Below are 16,508 nucleotides of genomic sequence, written 5' to 3' on the forward strand. Positions count from 1 at the left end.
CAAAAGTGGTTTGCCATTGCCTGCTTTCTAGGGCTGAGAGAGAGTGGCTAGCTTTGTTCTAAGATGGGACTAGAACTCACGGTCTGCTGGTTCTAGACTGGTGTCTTAACCATATACCTAAATAACAAATCAGCCTTTCCAGAGAACAATTTCACCAAGTTAATGCAAGCTATGACATTTTGGCTTTATTTTTGTACGGAAATTATCCTTTTGAAATAATTTTGTGCAAGTTCCTTGAGATCCTCTGGGATTTTATAGAATTTAGCAAAATAACAAGGCTTAAAATTAAAGGAAAGGATGGTTGTATATGTGAAAACTATTTAACATAAATACAGGGACAGTAAATCTGTGCTTCCATTACTCTAGCTATAGCTGAATAGTTTTGTGCGCAGGAATACACTTTTAAATTTATAATTGTATTCTTACCTTGTATCTTAGTTTCCTAATTTGCTTAATTTTAGTTCTAAAGTTTATATTCTGTGTTTTAAAATTACTATTATTCCAGAGTTTTTTATTTAAAGATAAGTCTTTCTATATAGGATGCTGAAAACTATTTTTTCTCAAATTCTGCTCAAATTATCATATAAAGACTACTTTTGTACTCTTTTGTGGGTTTTGTCATATCAAAAGTTATGTTTCATGGAAAAATGTTATTTGCTGATATATCAATTTGTTACATCCACTAAACATTTTATCAGGTTATTCTCCTTTAAAGGACATATTTTTTTTTCATTTTACCTGCCTTATCTGAATATTTCACAGGTCATTTTGGCTCTTCGGTTGCATCTTACTTCATATTTTGCGATGGATGTATGGAATAAATATAGTACTATTCGGGCTGACCTTTGGTCTTGTCATGGTGCCTGAGGTGAGAGCACAATTTCATTTCCATGTGCACCTGGTTCTCTGATTTAAGTTATGTTAAAGACCACTCTGCTGTTTTTGTTTAATTTTAGCACAGTAATGGTTTTTATGGCAGTTTTTAACAGTGAGATGCCCATGAACCAACGAGGCACAGTGGATAAAAAGCTGGATTAAGAAGGGAAAATCCCAACTTTTATTCTACCTTAGGCATGGTCATTTCTTGATGTCCTTGGGCAGGGGTGGGCTTCAAAATTTTAGCTTCTTTAGGGTTCTCTGCCCGGTTGCTGGTTGGGGCATGGCCATGGTGGGTGTGGCCTAGTCGGCCTTGTGTACCATGACGGGGGGGGGACGACACATTTTCATCCTCCCTGAGCTCTGGAGGCTTTTCTTGAGGGGTTCACGACAAAACTGACGCCTCAACTAAACACGCGCCCAACAATGATGTCATCAACAGGGCGACAACAGCGCGGAGACAGAAGCACACTGTAAACCCTAAACCTAAAATTAACCCCTAAACCTAACCCCCCTAAACCTAATCCCTAAACCTAACCCTCAAACCTAACCCGTAAACCTAACCTAAACCAACCCTAAACCTAACCCTAAACCAACCCTAAACCTAACCCTAAACCTAACCCCTAAACCCTAATCCTAACCCTACCCTAACCTAATGTGACGGGTCATGTTTCTTGAGCCTCGGGAGGATGAAAACAGTCTCCGCAGGCTTCCAGAAGGCCGTTTTTTGCCCCTCCCCCAGCCTCTGCGCAGGCCCTGTACTTACTGGCATGCAAAACTGGCAACATGGAGACTCCTGGGAGGAGGAGGGGTGGGCGGGGCCAGCCAGGGGTGAGATTGGCAGGTTCTCTGAACTCTGCAGAATCTTAGCTAGAGTTCTCCCAACCCGGCGAACCCATAGCAGCCCACCCCTGACATTGGGCCCAGTCATTCCCTTAACCCCAAACCGTTCTAACCTCAGCATCTGTTATACAATAAACTGGCTGGAAACAAAGCCCCTAATCACATCATACATTATAATAATGCCTCACTGTGAGAACTGGGCAAATACAGTGCAAGTGGATCTTGCAATTAAGCCAGACAAAATGCCAAGAAAAAAACAACACGTGAACCTTATAGTCATCTAGATAACTTTGACCTATAATTTCTATAAATCCCTGATCTTTGGCTGTGTTGACTGAGTCTGATGTTGCATTTGGAGAGCATACCAGATATAAAATGAGACGGGTTTTTTGGGGGGTGGGGCAGATATAAAAGTGCTAAATAATTCCTAGTTAACAAAGGTTTTCTGATATACATCTCCTATGAGAAAACTTTATAGATTTCTCCATATCTTTTTTGCATGTTTTGTAGGCCATGCTTTAACAACCTCAATTTATTATTATATTTATGTATTTATTGAACCTATATGCTGCCCACCTCTAGGCAGTTTACTCTTAATAACACACCAATGTAAAACATTAAAACAATAAATAGTAACACTCAGTTTGGGTAAAATTGACAAAAATATGGAGCAAGGGAGCAAGATGCATACAGGGAAGAGGTGAGGTGTTATCTTAGTCCATAACCCCTCCAGAATGACACTCCCCACTCTGGGGGCCCCCAGGCCAGTTAGCAGAAACTTCAAGCCCCTTTGGAAGGCCCAAAGATTAGGTGATCTAGCCTGAGGGTGGGGACATGATATTCCAGAGGATGAGAGCTATGGCAGAAAAGGCTCTTCTCCTGGATTCCATCGGCCAGAATTCCTTGATTGACAGGGTCCACAGCATATGTGTGTGTGGGGGGATGAGGCAATCTGATTGGGGTGAGACAGTTTCTCAGATAACCTGGACCCATGCTATGAAGGGCTTTCAAGATAAGAAACGACACCTTAAATTGGACCAGGAAGCAAACTGGCAACTAGTGCAGTTTGCTTAAGAGTGGTGTAATATGGGCCACACTAGTGGCCCCAAGGACTATCCTGCATTCTACTCCCTATAACTCATAAAGGGTAGCCCCTTGTAGAGTGCATTACAATAGTCCAACAGTGAGAGGAATTCTTGGTAGGCCTGTGATACTTTAAGGCTCAGATCCCTTGTCTCCTAAAACTCCTTGGCTAAAAAAAAAGTGATGATAGCAATCTTCTTCTTCCCCAATACAAAACCAATAGTTCTAAGCTTCATGAATATTTGAGATGATATTGACGTAATGGGTGAATGATTTTACATGTTGAATTTCATATTACATTTCCAGCATGTTACATTTCCAGCGATTTCCGATTTACAACATATTGGAACAATAAAAAAATGAACCTCAATCGCTATTGGATTATTCATGTAAGTATAATGGGAACCATTCTTCCTTTTTTCGCATGCAGGCATTGATGGGAAAGGCATATGGGTCTTTGCCTAGAAAAACTGTGCCAAGAGCAGAGGAAGCAAGTGCTATGAACTTTGCCACTTTGTGGGATTTCAGTGTAAGTAGACAATTTACAATCATGTGCTACATTAGGGCAATCATCTCATTCTCATTATGTGGGATGACCCTCAGTATGCTCTTCTGGCCTCTTGACAAGCTGACTAGTAATTTGGGAATGGTTTCCCAACGTTTGGAGAATATTTGACTGGGAAAAACTAGGCAGTGTTGGTTTTATTGCCTTATGGAAAACGTAAAACTGAAAGATTGGCAAATTTCTAAGGGTTGTTAATTCCATATATATTAAATTTAACTCAATTTAGCAAAAATATTCAAAACCATTTTGGGAACAAGAATAAAAATGGTCCCCAATGGGATTCAGTGGAACTTTTCCATAACCCCCCCCCCAAAAAAAAAACCCCAAACAAACAAACAAACAAACCCCAGGACTGATTTGTCACAGTTTTCTTATATGAATAATGAAGATGGAAGATCCCTCACTTCATTTCATTTATTAAGTTGATGTGCTGTAAAACAGATTCCGGAGACTTCTTCGTGAATTGCTCCAGGACAAATTCATGATGTTCAAAAACTCTCCAGGGAGATTTGCTTCAGGAGCAGAACCACTCGTAGGATTCATTTGGTCCTTTCTGCCTGTCAGTCTGCAAAGTGACAGTCACAAGGAAAGAAAGCAAGGAGAGAGAGAGAGAGAGAGAGAGAGAGAGATGAGGAGAAGAGGAGAGAGAGAGAGAGATAGAGAGAGAGAGAAACTCAGCTTCTAATCATGTATTGCACTCCTGTCTTTTCACTTTAGCAAGTAACTCCTTGGATTAACAGTAAGCCTACTTATTAGAGAGTCCAAATGACTGTGATGCAGCAGGGCTGGAGGAAGCAATTGCGTGTGGGAGATGTACAATTCTCGTACATTCTGTAGTGTTTGCTACAGCCTGTCCTTTTTGAAACCAGCCTGTGGTCAGTAGCTGAGCTAAGCCTCTGACTCCGTCGGCAGCTTTCTCCTGTGTTTTGCCATCAGAATTAAAACTGCAACACCTTCCAAGCAATGAAGTATTTGCAAGGTGTGAAAGTGACCCCACCAACTCAGATGCGACGCTCCACATTTGTCTTTCTGGGGGATTGTTGGATGATTAGGCATTGGGGTCTTCCGAGCTCTGGCTTGCTTATGTTACTTGTGTTTCTGGGCTTCCTCTTCTTCAGTTACCTATGATCCTTTCTGACACTGCTAGGATGCATGAGGGTCAAGGGCATGAGGGTAAGCAACTGGATGCAACAAGGGTGATGGGTCTATGCAGGCCACTGCTTCCCTATCAGTAGTAGGGGTGGAAAAGTGATGTAGTCAGGCCCAGAGAATTAAGTTGTCTCCCCCTCTCCATATCCCAGTTTAGGAAACAGCTGCTTTCCACAATTTGACTCCAACCTTATTTTTTCAGCCACGTTATCAAAAGCAGATCTTCCTCCTTCCTTCCTTCCTTTCCTTCCTTCCTTCCTTTCCTCTCCTTCCTTCCTTCCTCCTTCCTTCCTTCCTTCCTTCCTTCCCTCCCTCCCTCCCTCCCTCACCTCCCTCCCTCCCTCCCTCCCCTGCCCTCTTTCTTTCTTTCTTTCTCTCTTTTTTTCTCTCTTTCTTTCTCTCTTTCTTTCTTTGGGGCTGCCCTTGAAGATGTGTCGAAGACTTCAGTTAGTCCAGAATGCAGCCATGCGAGCGATTGTGGGTGCACCTAGGTACACCCACGTTACACCTATCCTCCGCAAGCTGCACTGGCTGCCCATTGGTCTCCGGACACGCTTTAAGGTGCTAGTCATTACTTTTAAAGCCCTGCATGGCATCGGACCTGGTTACCTGAGAGACCGCCTCCTGCCAATTACCTCCCAAAGACTTGGCCTTCTCCGGATTCCATCTGCCAGCCAATGCCTGCTGGTGACCCCCCGGGGGAGGGCCTCCTCTGTTGCAGCTCCGGCCCTCTGGACAACCTCCCCGTGAGATCCGGACCTTTACTACCCTCCCGGCCTTCCGTAAAGCTACTAAGTCCTGGCTGCTCGGCAGGCCTGGGGCTGTTGAAGTAGGTTCCACCACAAAACCGCGCTCAACTAAACCGCGCATGACCCTACACCGCGCGCTGATGCATCAACAGGGCGACAACAGCGCGGAGACAGAAGCACGCTGTAAACCCTAAACCTAAAATTAACCCCTAAACCTAAACCTAACCCCCCTAAACCTAACCCTAAACCTAATCCTAACCCTAACCTAACCCTAACCCTTACCCTAACCCTTAACCTAACCCTAAACCTAACCCTAACCCTTAACCTAACTCTAAACCTAACCCTAAACCTAACCCTAAAGCTAACCCTTACCTTAAGTTGAATCGGCTTGCTTTCAAAGCGCTATTTAAAGCGCCCTTCTTTCTCCGCGCTGGCTGTTGTCGCCCTGTTGATGACATCAGCGACGCGGTTTAATCAGGCGCGGCTTAGTCAAGCGTGGTTTTGACGGGTCACGGTTGAAGTATCCAGCCCCACTTTAATTCTGTATGTTGTTGTATTTTAAATTGTTGTTTTGTCTTATTTATCCCCCTCCCCTTTTTATTGTAAGCCGCCCGGAGTCCTTCGGGCAGTGGTGGGTTTCAAAAATTGTTCGAACCTACTCTGTGGGTGTGGCCTCCTTTGTGGGAGTGGCTTGTTGCCCATGTGACCGGATGGGAGTGGCTTGCCGCCCATGTGACCGGATATGAAGATGCCGACGACACTTGTCAGAACCACCTTAAATCACCTCACACACAGCACTGGCATGCATAAGAATATGATGTAAACTTGTTTTTCAAAAGGCATCTTTGGTTTGCGTTAAAACAACTTCACACACGCAATGTTCTGATTGCATCAAACGCAGTAGTCATCCTTACCTTTCACAGAGGCACTGAGTTTTATAAATATGAGCATGATAGTGTAGAATAATCATATCCAAGGACCAGTGGTGGGTTTCAAAAAATTTTGGAACCTCTTCTGTAGGTGTGGCCTGCTTTCCGGGTCCACTGGTGGAACCTCTTCTAACCGGTTCGGTAGATTTGACGAACCGGTTCTACCGAATAGGTGCGAACTGGTAGGAACCCACCTCTGCCTTCGGGAGTGGGCGGCGTACAAACCCATAAACTAAACAACTAAACTTTCTTTCTTTCTTTCTCTCCTATTTCCCTCCCTCCCTTCTTTCCATTATTACTTATATTGATGATACAACCTTGTGTAAAATAGATCAGCAAGCTTTTCTGTCACCTCAGAGACCGAAAAAGGAGCTTATAGACTCAGGGATACCTGAATAGGAGAATTCACAAGTCACATCTGCAAGCTAGGAAATGTAAAACTCCTCACCCTGAGCAATTACTATCCCCTATATGTCGTATGTTTATGTCTGTCTTGTCTGTCTGTCTGTCTGTCTGTCTGTCTGTCTGTCTGTCTTCTCCAAATGCTTTACTGGCCACTAAATACACTAAATAACAGCACAATCCCAGGAGAATCAGTCTCGCATGCTATTCACACCATTACTAATACATTGTTTTCTGTAAAACTGAGATACAGGTTTCAATCAGTTTGAAAGTCGCGTATTACAATGTAGAGCTTGCGGGATTCCTTCAGGCCAAATTCAGAAATCCTGGTGTTAACCTTCAGAGGGAAGTATTCATCCAACAACCATACAAAGTTGTCACTAAAAAAAAAAGAGCATCTTTTTAAAAATGCTGATTCATAAATCAAGTAGAAAGGCACTGGAAAGATATTATGAATTTTTTTGATGTATAATTTTTGTCACTTTTAATTTGTTTTTTAAATTCCCTTTTCCTTTTATATTACATTATATTTAATGTTTGATGTTGGAATTTAATAAAGTTATTAGAAAATTAATGGAGAGAAAGAAAGTATACTATAATCAGAAGGAGCTTCTCCTTCTGATTGAAGGAATGACACAGCCATAGGAACTTTATGTTAAATGTATAGTATTCCAGGAAAGTTGTAAAGTTGTGAGAGCCAGTTAGTGTAGTGGTGAAAGTGCTGGTATAGAAATCAGGAGACTGTAAGTTCTAATCCTGCCTTAGGCATGAAAGCTGGCTGACTTTGGGCGAAACACTCTTTTTCTCAGCCTGACCCGTCACACAGGTTGTTGTTGTGAGGAAAAATAGGAGGAGGAAGGGATATCACACATATTTGCCACAATATTATTATCACAACAACAGAATTGTATCACAGCAGCCAGTTTCTTCAACAGATTTGGCATTGATTACTAGTCAGGCCCCACCCAGGGACCTAGGACATTGTAACATATTTTTGTAATATGCGTGCAGATCCAAGCAGTGCGGCTTTTTGCATTTGACTGATGGTGATTTTGTCAATTTTTGACTGTTTTAAATGTAATTCCAGTGCTTTTGGAATAGCACCCAGTGTGCCAATTACCACTGGAATTACCACTGCTGGTTTGTGCCATAGTCGTTGAATTTCAATTTTTAAGTCCTGGTATTTCGCAATTTTTTCATGTTCCTTCTCGTTGACCCTGCTATCACCTGGTATTGCGATGTCTATGATTGTAACCTTATTTTTCTCAACCAGTGTGATGTCTGGTGTATTGTGCGCCAGCATTTTGTTCGTTTGTATACGAAAAACCCACAAGATCTTGACCATCTGATTCTCGGTGACTTTTTCAGGCTTATGTTCCCACCAGTTTGTTGTTATTTTAACATTATAATTTTTGCACAAATTCCAATAGATCATTTGTGCTACTGATTATTATTATTATTATTATTATTATTATTATTATTATTATTATTATTATTATTATACAATTGTATCACAGCGGCCAGTTGTTTCGCCGGATTTGGCATTGGTTACTAGTCGGGCCCTACCCAGGGGCCTAGGACGTCGTAACGTATTTTCGTAATATGCGTGCAGATCCAAGCAGTGCGGCTTTTGCATTTGACTGATGGTGATTTTGTCAATTTTTAACTGTTTTAAATGTAATTCCAGTGCTTTTGGAATAGCACCCAGTGTGCCAATTACCACTGGAATTACCACTGCTGGTTTGTGCCATAGTCGTTGAATTTCGATTTTTAAGTCCTGGTATCTTGCGATTTTTTCATGTTCCTTCTCGGCGACCCTGCTATCACCTGGTATTGCGATGTCTATGATTGTGACCTTATTTTTCTCAACCAGTGTGATGTCTGGTGTATTATGCGCCAGTATTTTGTCGGTTTGTATACGGAAATCCCACAAGATCTTGACCATCTGATTTTCGGTGACTTTTTCAGGCTGATGTTCCCACCAGTTTGTTGCTGTTTTAATATTATAATTTTTGCACAAATTCCAATGGATCATTTGTGCTACTGAATTGTGCCGCAATTTATAATCAGTCTGCGCGATTTTTTTACAGCAGCTGAGTATGTGATCAACAGTTTCGTCAGCTTCTTTGCAGAGTCTGCATTTGGCATCATCAGAGGATTTTTCGATTTTGGCCTTAATGGCATTTGTGCGGATAGCTTGTTCTTGCGCAGCCAGGATTAGTGACTCTGTTTCTTTCTTTAATGTACCTGTTTTTAACCATAACCAAGTTTGTTCCCTGTCCACTTTATCTTTTATTTTTTCCAGAAATTGGCCATGCAGTGCTTTGTTCTGCCAACTCTCCATTCTTGATTTTATCACATCTTTTCTGTATTCTTGTTTTGTCTGTTGGGCCTTCAGTAGATTTTTGTTCTTTACTTCGATTAATAGATGTTCTTGACTTTCTTTTAAATAATCAGCCAGTGCATGTTTTTCTTCTTCAACTGTTTGCTTCACTTGTAATAATCCTCTGCCACCTGATTTTCGGGGCAGATATAGTCTATCAGTATCACCACGTGGATGTAAACTGTAGTGCATTGTCATTAGTTTTCTGGTTTTTCGGTCCAAAAGGTCCAAATCAGTTTGTGTCCAGTTAACTATGCCAGCTGTGTATCTATAACTGGTATTGCCCAGGTATTTATGGCCTTGATTGTATTTCCACCATTCAATTTAGATTTCAAAATTTTCCTAACTCTGTTGGTATACTCTCGTCTGACAATAGTTTTTACTTCTCCATGCTTGATGTTATCCAACTGCAGAATGCCTAAGTATTTGTAGGCTTCATTTTCTTTGCATTTAATTAGTTGGCCATTGGGCATTTCAATTCCCTCAGATGCAGTGATTTTGCCCCTTTTTATGGATACAGTGGCACATTTTTCCATGCCAAACTGCATTGAAATATCGGTGCTGAATACTCGGACTGTATTTGTCAATGATTGGATTTCTATTTCTGACTTTCCATAGAGTTTCAAATCATCCATATATAGTAAATGCGAGATTTTTTCAGCTTTTTTGGCTGTTTGGTAGCCTAATTTCATTTTTTTTAAGATTACTGATAGTGGGATCATTGCGATGATGAAGAGAAGAGGTGAAAGTGAATCACCCTGGAAAATTCCTCGCTTGATGTTAACCATTCCGTAGCTCTCATTCCCTACTGCCAACTCAGTTCTCCATTGTTTCATTGCCTTTTCAGTAAAGGATGTAATATTTTTGCTAATGCCAGTTGTTTCTAAGCATTTTATGATCCAACTATGTGGCAGTGAGTCAAATGCCTTTTTGTAATCAATCCAGACCATATTCAAGTTCGTTTTTCTGTTCTTACAATTTTCTAATATCATTTTATCAATTAGAAGCTGATCTTTTGTGCCCCTGCTCCTTCTTTTGTTGCCTTTTTGCTCTACTGGCAAGATGTTGTTTGTTTCCAAATAATCCATCATGTTATCTGCAATAATGCCTGTGAGTAATTTGAAGGTTGTTGGCAAGCATGTTATTGGTCTATAGTTTTCAGGTGTTGTTCCTTTAGTTGGATCTTTCTGAATCAAGTATGTTTTCCAGTTGTCAACCATTCATCAATTTGGCCCTTTTGTAAAATTTCATTCAGTTGCCTGGCCAATATTGCATGTAAACTGGTCAGATATTTGAGCCAGAAACCATGTAATTGGTCCTTTCCAGGTGATGTCCAATTACCTTTTTAACCCGATTTTTGACCATCTCAGTTGTTATTTCTAATACTTGCATTTGTTTGTTGCCAATGCTTTTCTCAAAGTCATGTATCCACTTTGCTTCCTTGTTGTAGTCCTTTGCATTTTCCCACAATTCTTTCCAGAATTCAACTGTGGCCTGTTTTTCTGGTTTTTCACTTTTGGTGTCACCATTTACATCAAGACTTTGATAAAAACGCCGTTGGTCTGATCGAAATTGCTGATTTTGTTTATATTGGATGATTCGTGCCTCATATCTTTCAATTTTTCTAGCTGTTGCTGTTATCTGCTGTTTTACAATCTCTACAGCTTCATTGATGTTTCTTGTATCCAATCTATATCTCCTGATTAGCCGATCTATGATTTTGTTGTTTTTAAGCCGTTGCTCATGCATGTTCTTTAAGTTACTATTATTTAATACTATTTAAATTATATTATTATTATTATTATTATTATTATACAATTGTATCACAGCGGCCAGTTGTTTCACCAGATTTGGCATTGGTTACTAGTCGGGCCCCACCCAGGGGCCTATGACATCATAAAGTATTTTCGTAATATGCGTGCAGATCCAAGCAGTGCGGCTTTTTGCATTTGACTGATGGTGATTTTGTCAATTTTTGACTGTTTTAAATGTAATTCCAGTGCTTTTGGAATAGCACCCAGTGTGCCAATTACCACTGGAATTACCACTGCTGGTTTGTGCCATAGTCGTTGAATTTCAATTTTTAAGTCCTGGTATTTTGCGATTTTTTCATGTTCCTTCTCGGCGACCCTGCTATCACCTGGTATTGCGATGCCTATGATTGTGACCTTATTTTCTCAACCAGTGTGATGTCTGGTGTATTATGCGCCAGTATTTTGTCTGTTTGTATGGGAAAATCCCACAAGATCTTGACCATCTGATTTTTGGTGACTTTTTCAGGCTGATGTTCCCACCAGTTTGTTGCTGTTTTAATATTATAATTTTTGCACAAATTCCAATGGATCATTTGTGCTACTGAATTGTGCCGCAATTTATAATCAGTCTGCGCAATTTTTTTTTACAGCAGCTGAGTATGTGACCAACAGTTTCATCAGCTTCTTTGCAAAGTCTGCATTTGGCATCATCAGAGGATTTTTCTATTTTGGCCTTAATGGCATTTGTGCGGATAGCTTGTTCTTGCGCAGCCAGGATTAGTGACTCTGTTTCTTTCTTTAATGTACCTGTTGTTAACCATAACCAAGTTTGTTCACTGTCCACTTTATCTTTTATTTTTTCCAGAAATTGGCCATGCAGTGCTTTGTTCTGCCAAATCTCCATTCTTGATTTTATCACATCTTTTCTGTATTCTTGTTTCATCTGTTGGACCTTCAGTAGTTTTTTGTTCTTTACTTCAATTAATAGATGTATTATTATTATTATTATTATTATTATTATTATTATTATTATTATTATCTTTATCTGTTCAAATCTCACTGGCTCAGGGTTGACTCACCCTTCCATCCTTCCGAGGTGGGTAAAATGAGGACCCGGATTGTTGTTGGGGGCAATATGCTGACTCTGTAAACCACTTAGAGAGGGCCGAAAGCCCTATGAAGCGGTATATAAGTCTAACTCCTATTGCTTTATTCATTAAACGTGAAACTCAGCCAACTGAACATTCAAAAATGCATTACAAATACCAGTGACTAGTGCTAATGGTTGATACGGTTTGCTGCCAGCATCCTAGGTATCAACAAAGTACCTTTTTAAAATATAAGATGTTTCGAGTAGCGCAGTTTTTTGCTGTTCCACTGGTGTTATTGCAGGAAGCTGCAATTTGTTGATGTATCTTGTAAAATTCTTGGACATGGTGCCATGCTTCATCCACAGCCGTGTAGTTTCGATGGCCAGATTGCGATATTTCATTATTTTTTCTAGTTCTTTTTCTTCAACACTGGCATCTCCAGGAACAGCGATATCAATAAACTGTACACTTCAGCCCTCTACAACTGTGATATCTGGTGTGTTGTGCTCCAAATGACAATCCGTTTAGCAGTAGCAATAGCAGTTAGACTTATATACTGTATCTTTGCTTTCATGGCATTAGTTTCTTTCTTGATAGTTCCCATCTTAAGCCATGTCCATGTCAAGTTGTCATCACATTTTCCTTCAATGTTTTTCAAGTGCTGTCAATGCAAAGCTTTGGTTTTCCATCTAATTAATCTGTCATCTAGCTGTTTTTCCCTTATATTCTGCCTTTGTTTCTGTTGTTTTTATGCTGTTCTCCGTTTTCACAGCCTGCAGCAATTTTTCTTTACTTTGGTTCACATAATCATTCAAACTTCGTTTTTCTTCTTCTACAGTTAGATGGATTTGCAATGGCCCTGTGCCCTCTATTTTTCTTGGCAGGTACAACCTATCAATGTCGCTTCATGGATGTAAAGTGTGGTACATATTCATGGATGTAAAGTGTGGTATATAAGTTTGGGTGTTTTCCGGTCCATGTTTTCCAGCTCAGCCAGAGTCCAGTTGATGATTCCAGCTGAGTAGCGTATCACTGGAACTGCCCATGTATTAATGGCTTTAATTATGTTTCTAGCATTCAGCTTTGAATTACTACTACTACTACTACTACTACTGCTACTGCTACTGCTACTGCTACTGCTACTGCTACTGCTACTGCTACTACTACTACTACTACTATTTTATTTATTTCATCAAGCATGAATTAGAAAAGATAAATTATCTGTTGATTATGAATACACGAAATGAATACGAATACAAGGGAATATTAGGACAGGAACGGTAGGCACGCTGGTGCCCTTATGCACACCCCTGAAAGACTTCTTAGGAATGGGGTGAGGTCGACAGTAGACAATCTAAGGTTAAAGTGTTGGGGGTTTGGGAAATAAACCACAGTGTCAGGTAGTGCAATCCAGGCATTGACAACTTTGTTACTGAACTCATATTTTCTGCAATCAGGTTTTGAGCAGTTTACCATACGTTTGTATCTATTGTACACTTGTGGTGTTGTGGTTGAAGCTGAAGTATTCATTGACAGGTAGGACATTGTAGCAGATAATTTTATGTATTATACTTATGTCGGATTGAAGACGGCAAAGTTCTAAGTTGTCTAAGCCCAAAATTTCAAGTCTGGTGGCATAAGGTATTCTGGTGCGAGCAGAGGAGTGGAGGACTCTTCTCATGAAATATCTCTGGACTCGTTCGATTGTATTAATGTCCTATATGCAGTGCAGGTTCCAGACAGATAAGCTGTATTCAAGAATTGGTCTAGCAAAAGTTTTGTATGCCCTAGTTTGCAGTTCAATATTACAGGAGAAGAAGCTTTGTAAGATTAGGTTAACAACTCTTAATGCCTTTTTGGCAATGCTATTACAGTGAGCTCTGGCACTCACATCATTTGGGATGAGTACTCCAAGGTCCTTGACAGAATGGGGGTCATTTATGAGGTCATATCCTTCCAGCTTGTATTTTGTGTTCTGATTTTTTTTGCCAATATGTAAGACAGAGCATTTGTTGGTTGAGATTTGAAGTTGCCAATTGTTTGACCATTCTGACACATAGTCAAGGGTAGGGTAGAAACATTGTTGATAGTGTTGAATAGTTTTACATCATCAGCAAAGAAAATGCAGTTGCTTATAATATGATTGCAAAGATCATTGAGTTGACTGAAATATATTAAAACTGATAAAAATAATAAAGTACATATCAGAAAAAAAGTGATAGGTCTACTAGGTCTGGGCTGAAACAATCCAGATGAACAATAAATATAGTAAAGATCTGAGTTTTCTCTCTCTTTGCTGCCATCTAGGAGTCATTTGGGTTTTGTAGGCCCAATATGGTGGGGAAAATGCAGGGAGATCATCCTACTGTAAAATATATCCATGATATTATTGTTGCATTTATACAATACGCTACACCAGACTGCAATCAGGTTATTTAGTGGTTCAGGGTATTATGACAAATCTGCCACTGTTTTATCATGCTGTGTGAGTAATCCATCGCATTCTGATAATCTGATTTATAACTTGTGTATAGCCTGCTGTGTAAACATCACGATTGAGTGAACCATGGCTGTAGGTAATGTGTGTACCCTTGCATACTCTATTTTATGTTCCTGGCCAAGGCAGAATCGGGACTTAGATGAGCTCACAATGATGTGACTTTTTAAGGGCATAGCTTAGAGGTACAATATCTGGGCTACAAAAATCTGGATGGCCACTAGAGAGCTCCTAGAGTTTGTCTGACGTTTTACAATAAAATCTACTAATCGTAGATGTTAAAATGTTGTGAGGCTCGTCAGCCAGACACAGACAGAAGAATGGAAATGTTGGTGGTTGCTGCCACCCAGTGTCATATATTTCTCCTTTTCTCCTGTCTCTCAAACAGATTGAAAAAAAATATCATGTAGGAAACCAGAGAGGAAGCAGAAGAAAATTGTGCTGCTTGCTGAAAAATTCACAAGGAAATTGTATTCATCTCCATTTTTGAGTCAGAATCCTTGCCTCTAAACAATGGTGGCTGGACTCATCATTCTAAGCCAGACCATACAGCTATATGATAGTTTTAGAAAGATCCAGCTGTCATTTATCAATATTAATTAGTTAGCTCATTAGGCTGCTGAACTCTGCAACAACTCTGAGTGACATACAGTAAAATAACTACACAAGAAAGATTTACAGTAGCATTACATTTATATTTTACTGCAGCCTAATGGAATTAATGATTTTTGTTTATGTTTAATATTTTAAAACAGAGTGCAGGCATAGATTAACATTGCTATTAGATCGTTTTTAATTGTCAGGACTTACCACCTTCAAATTTACTAACGTGCATTTGTTCAAACTGAATAAAGCAGTTTTTGCAATAGCAATAGTCTCCCTTTCTCCAGGATTATTGTATTGTATTGTATTGTTGTTTATAACCTCAGATGCATTTTATGGGTGTGCACCAGATGTGCTTCAATTAAATAGAAATGAATGAAAAGGAGAATAGAGAAACTCTGAAATTACAATGCAACATTTTTAGTTCATCTGGGAACAAGAAGAAGAGGGCAGCAGAGCAAACAGAAGTAGAGGAACAGAAATAGGATTTTTTTTCTTAATACATAAAAATATAGAGTCCATGTAATACTCAAGAAACCATGTTCTGTCATTGATTGACGTGGCACGACAAAACCGCGCTCGTCAAAATAGCGGTGATAAAACTGCGTCGCTAAAGCCGCGACGTCATCACCGCGTGTCATCACCGCCGCGACAACAGCGCGGCGACAGAAGGGCGCTTTAAAACAGCACGGCGCCAGAAAGCCGATTTAAATTAAGGTAAGGGTTAGGATTAGGTTTAGGGGTTTGCTTTAGGGTTAGGTTTAGGGGTTTGCTTTAGGGTTAGGTTTAGGGTTAGGTTTAGGGTTAGGTTTAGGGTTAGGTTTAGGGTTAGGTTTAGGGTTAGGTTTAGGGTTAGGTTTAGGTTTAGGTTTAGGGTTAGGTTTAGGGTTAGGTGTAGGGTTAGGTTTAGGGTTAGGTTTAGGGTGCTGAGTGCTTCGGAAGGCGCAGATTTGCCCTCCGCGATTATGTCATCGTGGTAGGGTCGCGTTTTTCCTTAGCGCTTCGAACGGTGCGGATTTGCCCTCTGCACTTATGTCGGCACGGATAAGGGCTTTGCGGTTTTGTGGTGGAACCATTGATTGATTGATTATGTTTTCATGTTGGTGTTGCGTGGTGGGATTCAAATAATCAAATAATCTAACAACCGGTTCTCTGCCCTAATGACCAGTTGGGTAGGCGTGGCTCGGTGGTCATGTGACTGGATAGGTGTGGCCAGCTCAACATCACTCACATCGATGGGCGCTTCGCCTTAGCTGTTACAATGTAATAATGGTTAACTGGAGAGGCAGTTTCTGTAAGCAGGGCAATAAAGATTAGGCTAGAAATAGCACCAGAATGTTTCCTCCCTGCCTTCCTTACAGGATTAGCCCTGTAAAGTGGAAAAAAAACAAAATGAGATTTCTTCCAACAACTGGTTCTCCGAACTGCTTAGAAAGTTAATGACCGGTTCTCCCAAATATGTGTGAACTGACTGAATCCCACCACTGGTGTTGACTTTTAATAACAACATAGATATTTTTCCATATGATGATCTGTCCCTAACCTGCCTTTTCGTGCATCCATCACCACTGCAACTGAGTTCTT

General features: G+C 40.4%; 1 protein-coding gene across 1 annotated transcript in view; it reads left to right on the plus strand.

Moving 5' to 3' along the window:
- The window catches only part of TMC1 (transmembrane channel like 1), a 61,618-nt gene that overhangs the window by 14,923 nt on the left and 30,187 nt on the right, over positions 1–16,508 (plus strand). The window contains 3 exon segments of the mRNA XM_032213838.1: positions 763–798; positions 801–868; positions 3,233–3,331. Coding sequence (XP_032069729.1) covers positions 763–798; positions 801–868; positions 3,233–3,331 — 203 coding nt within the window.

Source organism: Thamnophis elegans, chromosome 3, assembly GCF_009769535.1.
Source record: "Thamnophis elegans isolate rThaEle1 chromosome 3, rThaEle1.pri, whole genome shotgun sequence".
NCBI lineage: Eukaryota > Metazoa > Chordata > Lepidosauria > Squamata > Colubridae > Thamnophis > Thamnophis elegans.